We start from the raw sequence: 6,763 nt of genomic DNA on the forward strand, positions 1-6,763 counted from the left end.
GATGGATGGATGGATGGATGAATGGATGGACATGGACGGACGGACAAATGGATGGATGGATGACTGGATAGATGGATGGGTGACTGGATGGTTGGATAGATGGATGGATGGGTAGATGGATGGGTAGGTGGTCACACCTTAATGTATGTGCTTTGTTTCCTCAGGCATGACTTGTCAAGCACGGAGCTCTTATATGGATACAGAGGTACTCTGGGGGCACCGATTTACACCAGTCCTCACCTTAGAAAAGGGCTTCTATGAAGTGGACTACAACACCTTCCATGACACCTATGAGACCAACACTCCTAGCTGTTGTGCCAAGGAGCTGGCAGAAATGAAGCAGGAAGGCCGGCTCCTCCAGTACCTGCCCAGCCCTCCCTTGCTTGGAGGCTGTGCTGAGATGGGGCAGGACGTAGAGCAGGATGTGGAGGTTGAGCAGGATGAAGAGGATAAGGCTGATGGCCTACATGGATCCTGGAAGACCAGGGGCTCAGTGTGAGGACTTGGTTTTCTCTTCAACCTCCCTTCGCTGGCTTCCCTGAGCACAGGTACTGCCGAGCCCAGGAGAGAGGAGGGGACTTAGCTGCGGGTGTGTTTGGAGGCACGGGAGCTGTCCAGGCCTCATGAGGCGTCACCATACATCTAGTCCTCACAGCTCACAACCTATGGCTTCTCATGCAGTTGTCCTCCCATCTGGGCCCTGGGGTGTGCTGCCTCCTCTCCCAGCATGGCTCAGGGCCAGGCTGGGATGGAATTTCCACAGTGAAAGTCACAGGGTGGCATCTGTCTTTGCCTGCCAGCTGACCTCCAGTCAACTCCCTTCCAGGGCCTCACAGTCCTCTCCAAGACTGAAACCTAGCGTGGGCTGCTGACCCTGCCCCTCAAGGCTCTGCCTCATGGATGTGCAGACCTCTGGTGTGAAGACAAGCTCACAGTACCCTGGTAGGTGAGGTGTGCATGTCATGGAGGCCATCCCTTCCAGCTCTGAGGTCAAGCCCCATGAATGAGGAGCTCCAGAGTGCAGGGCCCTGTGCATCTTACTGTCTGCCAACTGCGTGTGTTTCTCCTTTACTGCCTTCTGTGTGTCCACTGTGCCCTCCTGCACAATTGGCCTCATTAGCATGAACCTAGGCCACTGAGCACCTCTGAGGACATGCATGGTGGCCCTTGAAATTACGCCCAATCACACTGTGCCCTTCACCTGCCACCAAGGAAGAACCTCAGCAGCTGGGGTTCTTGGAGGTCTTTTTGGCTTAGGAAGCTCAAAGCACTTCTATTGATGGCTGTTGATGTATTTCACAATCTCAGAGAGCCTGGGATGTGAGCCTGGGATGGGGCAGAGCTCCAGAGGGCCAGAAAAACCAGGTGGCACTGAGGGGCAGAGGGGAAAGGGCAACAGAGAGAATGAAAGGCAAAAATAATTGTAAAATAGCCCACTTGTCACCCAGACACTCTGAACTCAGGCCCCAACACACCTTGGCCTGCAAGGTAAAGAGTTGCGTGTGAAGCAGAGGTGGCAATGGCCACAGGGGCAGCTTCCTGTTCCAGCCCCAGAGTCTCAGGCTGGTGCTCACTCCTGCAGCCCGGCCAGAAGGATGAGTCCATAGCTGCCTCTTCCCACACTGGAAGCAGGAGGCTGAGGCAGTAGGTGGGAAAAGTGGAGAGAGGAACAGATGTCAAGGGAGAAGGTGCAGAGAGGAGCCCTACAGTAGGCAGCTCCTGACTTTTCTCCTCTGAGGATGGAGGTGCAGATTGTCAGACCAGTGGAGCATGTGCCAAGAAGGACAGTTTATGATTAGCTTGTCCACACTTGTCAACAGGGTTTGCTTGTTCCCAGGCACAGAATGCCACAGGACCCTACCGCGGGATTCCTGGCTCCAGACTGGGCTGTGGATTTGGATCACCTTCCCTGGGGTGCACAGGAGAGCAGAAGGGGAACACAGAACACAGGAGCAGCTTGTGCACCTCAGGCCCAGTTCCTCTCTACCTGCACTCCCTAGGTTCTAGGGCTGGTGAGAAGAAAGGACTCTAGTTAGGAGCCCCACCTTGTGGGCTTCTCACTCTCTGGAGGGCGCTTCTTCATTCTTGGCACCTTTTCTGGATCTTGATGAGTGGGCTAGGACAGTGGTGGCCAGGCAAGTGTCCTCCTGTCAGTGTAGGCTGCTGGGTGGGAGTCGCTGACACCCTTATTGGTGAAGCACGTCTTGTGGGGAATGAGGAATGGGCTGTTGTCACCATCAAAAGAAACAGAAGCAGCCAGCGACTAGCTGCATGAGCTACATGCAGTAGGATTCTAGCAGCGGGGCCCTAGCTGAGCCTGGATGCGGTGGTGGAGACGGGCTGCCACTGGAACTCCCCAGGGGTGCCAGCACTCACCTGGGCTCCCCAGAGCCCGGCCTTACACACAGAACTCTTCCCATATCCCCTTGTAAGATCCCTGTTGGATGTGAAGATTCTCCCTCAGAGCCCTCAGGACACAGCCTACACCTGGGTAGCTCAACAGGGTAGGATAGACACAGAGGCAGCTGGCCTCGTGGCTGCTCAGTGGCTTGGCTCCTGATTCACATCTGCCTCCATGTACAGTTCTGAAATTCCCACAGCCAACCAGATGAGTCTCTCTCTGGTTCTCGACTACTTTATCAGTGGCTTCCATAAGGCAGGGCCAAATTGCACCTCTTCACCAGCTCTACAAGTTTCCAAAGCTGTCAAATACTCGGGGATCAATACAGCCCTATCCTAAAGCTCCTGGTAGGTCAGAGTTGATGTCCCTGGAATTGTGAAATAATACATGTGTTCATTCTGTTGCCATCATGGGCATCTAAGTGTAGGAAAGCTGTCCTTCATATCCCAAGGAAAATTTCTTCGAGACATTTTCTGGACTTTCCTGAATAAATGTGGATTATTAAACACCAAGTCTGACAATGGCAGTATTTGTGAATCACTTACACATCATTGCTCTGCTCACCAGCCTCTAGCTCATTTTTGCCTGGCTCTGAGCCCGCATCGCCACTGACAGGCCACAGAGGGCTGAGTCAGGCTTTAAGGCAGGGTCACTGATTCCCTCAGACCTCAGCATCTCCAGAACCCCGAAGTGATAGCTTCCGGTTGGACCCTGAAACCTCAGGAGTGGAATTCTGCCTTCACTCTCACCTCCCTCCTCCATGGAGACAGCTCCTTCTGGGAGAAGTCCAAGGCGATTCAGAAGCTGGCAGACTCTGCTCCCGCTTGTTCTCCCGTCACCACACTGACCCCATTACCCACAGAAGGCTGCTGCAGAGCCAGGCCAAGAAAGGCCTTGCCCGTCCTTCCCCTGCAGACACTGCTGCCACGAGCCCCTGCACAACCCACGAGGCCAGTCCCCCACTCCCTGCTACTCTTTGATGCCCTGGCTCCGGCAGCTGGCCTTGATGGAGAAGAGCCCCTTGCTGTCTGCAGCGTCTTCCCGCTGGGCCTGTCCCTCACAGTTCTTAAGCATGGCCTGCTTCCCTCCAATCTGCCTCAACTAGTGTCTTTTGGGAGGCTGGACCCACAGACCCTCAAGTCATTCCTATTAAACTTGCCAAAAGTCAAAAGTCGTTCCTTTTTGCTATGACTGTGTCCCAGAAACATCTCTCTGCATGTGCCACCAACTGAGCGGGGAGGTGGCTGAGGCTTACGCCTGATGCTCAGAATCCTGCCGAGGACGTCAGTACCCCTGGTCTCCAATAATCCCGCTGGGGGCTCAGAGGACTTCCCTGGTTTGCTCAAGGCAGCAGATAGGAGGCCCAGCCTTGGCGCCCAGCACTTGGGAGCCAGCACGGCGGGGACTCCCACAGACACGCGCTGGGCTCTGGCCACAGGGAGAAGGAACGGCCCAGCTCTGCTAGCCAGCCACAGACGAGCGAGCTGTGGGTGGAGCACAGCTTCCGCCCACCAACGGTGCTGTCCTGTGGGAGGGCAACTGGGAAATGCGGGTCACGCTTCTTTTTAATATGTTTTGTTTTTTTTAGTAGTACATGTTTGCAGGACATTTGGGGAAACACCTTTTCCTGACTCCCAGAGAACTGACAAGCTGTGAAGAAAGCTTAGGGAAGAATGGCTTTCCAGGAGAAGCTACTTACTTTTGCTGGGCTTTTTCTTAAAACAATGTATTTGGTACAGGATCTCACTACGCAGTTCAGACACTTAGTGATCCTCCTGGTTCAGCCTCCCCAGGGCTGGGATTACAGGTGGGTGCCACCACACTGGGTCTTAGTGGCCTGCACATGGCGTCTGGGGGTGGGACTGGCATGGCATGTGATGCTAGGGATTGAACCCTGGTCCCTGAACTTGCCAGGCAGGTGCTTAGACTGCTGAGCTATCTCCCCAGCCCTGGGCTGTCTTGGGTTTTGCTAATGACACCTCCTTAAAATACTCTGTTAAATCTTTCCCCTTATGCAGGATTTGTCAATCTTTTTATGAAAAAGCCACCATTACACCACCAAAAATTCACCCAATAAAGTGGACCTGACCTTACAGAACTCTTTCTTGTGCAAAATAAGTGGCCACTGCTTTCCCATTGAGATACAGGGCCCGGCTGAGCAAGCTTGCCCTCCTTCCTCATTCCTGTTAACCTAAAAATGCAGTATCAACGTCGTTTGGCATTGAGATGGGTGTATGGGCAGAAGCAGGAAGGACAGGCCTGGAGGGAGACAGTGCCGTGGGGGTGGGGCGAGGCTTAGCCTCCTGGAAACAGCACAGGTCAGGAGGGCCACAGAGGCCGAGAGAGTGAGCAGGGCGTGTGGTGTGGCACACTGGACCACTCCTTCTGCCCCAAGTCACGTTCATCTTTTCTTTAATGTTAAACACTCAGAGCCTACAACCTCTAAGTAACAAATCATTCTCCAATACCCACTTCTTTTGTATAACTTTAAAAATACCCTCTACAGGGAGCCTGGTGTAGCAGTCTACATTCAGGGCATAAATCTGCAAACAGTACTACTACCAAACCCAGGGGAAAGAGCTTGGAAAGCTGTCATAGCTGATGTTGGCAAGGAATTCAGGGCTCCTCTGGTGAAGACCAAAGGCTTCTGCTAAAAATGCCACTGATGGTAGAGAACTGACAGTGGGCAGCTTCCTCGGGGCTCACCCACTGGTGATGTTCCGGGGCTCAGACACAAATCCGTTAACTGCAGAGGGTTCTCACTTAAAGCACCTGGAGTGAGAATGCTGCTCTCCTCCCCAGGGCCTCGAGCTAGCCTGAGAGGCAATGCTGTAAGGCGGGGTGGCAGGGCTGCCTGGCAGAGCTGCCCTGCAGTGTGCGGGCTTCCTCCGTGGCTGGTCCAGCATGTGCACACCCCCCACACCAGCCAGGCAGAGGCAAAGCGGCACCTGTAGCTGGGGAAGCGTGGGCATGGAGCTTCTGCCTCAGCAGTGGATAAGGGGACCCGGTCACCTGGAGGTGGCAACCACTCTTCTGGTGGGGATGGACACCGAAGACAAGCTAGCGGGCCAGGAAGCCCTGGGAGTGGCTACAGCTTCCCTGTGGGGCCACCCATGGCCAGGGCTGGTGCTGAAAATGTCCTTCAGGATCAGAACATCAGACGGGTGATACAGAAGGGCAGGGGACACCACTTGCCAGTCAATCCTGGATTGCAGCCTGAGAAAGGAGGACTAGAGAGACCTGACACCAGGCAAAGCTCAGTATGTTACCATCAAAGGAAAAGGCCTGAAGATTTGCTCTGGTTGTGCCAGTGGGAAGACCACACGGGTGTGCACACCAAGTATGTCTCTTCAGACCCTATTAGGGTCCAGCAGTAAGGCAACTGGCTTACATACAGAAAATAAATATCCTACGAGGAGCTTCAGAAATAGAAATGCTACTGGCTTTCTCCAAGGACTGTTTACTTTTACTCAGAAGCTGCAGTTCCAATGACTTCGGCTCCTGTGCCGGAGACAAGCGTCTTAAATCCCAGGGGAGAAAGGCACGCGAATTCAGGAGCCTTGGAGTGCACTTGCAGCCCGTTCTTCCACTGAGTGGCAGGAGCATCCGCGGAGAGAGGCAGGCTGAGCGGGACGAGGTTGCCAGCAAAAACCACTTGGGATCTACATGCATTTAGGGCCTTCTGTGTCCCGCGGCGGCTGCCACTCACATTCCTGTTGCCTCTTAAACGAACACACCCACGGAAGCGGCTGCAGCTAGCCTGGCGCGGCCTGAACATTCAAGGCCGCAGTGGTTCCTGCCTAACGGAGGAAGCCTGGGGAAGTGAGCGATTCAGGCTGTTCGGGAGTCTGCCCACCATCTGTTCCCTTCCCCAGGGGACTCCGCTGGCTCCGGTCCATGGAGACAGCTGAGGAGGAAGGACAAGTGTTTTCCAAGCTGACTGCATCCTGACAGGAGGGAGCGCCTGTTCCAGCTGCCAGGGTCATTCCAGCTCAGCCACAGCACTGGCACAGCCTCCCCCCCACGCCTCCACAGGAAGCACCACTCTGGAATCCTAGATGCCAACATGCCCCACCTCAGGGGGCCTCACGGCCTTTTGCATACAGAGGGAGTCCTGTGGGGGGAGCTGCTCCTGTTTGCAGGTACCTCACAGTCTGACCCAGACATCAGCCCAGGATCCTCCATCCCAGCCACTCTCTCTGGGCCACGTGGGCTTTGCTAGGTGCTCTAAGGCAGTCTCGCTGTGGTAGTAGTCTGGAAACTATGCATCAGAAAACAGGACCAGGCTGGGGCTGGCGCCCGGGAGTCCCTGAGCTTCATCTCTATCAAAAAGAAAGAAGGAAGGGAGGGGGAAGGAGGGAG

General features: G+C 54.7%; 1 protein-coding gene across 2 annotated transcripts in view; it reads left to right on the forward strand.

Moving 5' to 3' along the window:
• Window positions 1-699, forward strand: part of Kcnj5 (potassium voltage-gated channel subfamily J member 5) — a 32,010-nt gene extending 31,311 nt beyond the window's left edge. For both annotated transcript variants that reach the window (XM_023701519.1, XM_004641414.2), the window contains one exon: window positions 165-699. In XM_023701519.1, the coding sequence (XP_023557287.1) occupies window positions 165-499 (335 nt within the window). In that variant the 3' untranslated portion in view covers window positions 500-699. The remainder of the gene's footprint in view (window positions 1-164) is intronic.
• The last annotated feature ends 6,064 nt before the right edge of the window (window positions 700-6,763 follow it).

Source organism: Octodon degus, unplaced genomic scaffold (assembly GCF_000260255.1).
Source record: "Octodon degus isolate 3935 unplaced genomic scaffold, OctDeg1.0 scaffold00136, whole genome shotgun sequence".
NCBI classification, from domain to species: Eukaryota; Metazoa; Chordata; class Mammalia; order Rodentia; family Octodontidae; genus Octodon; species Octodon degus.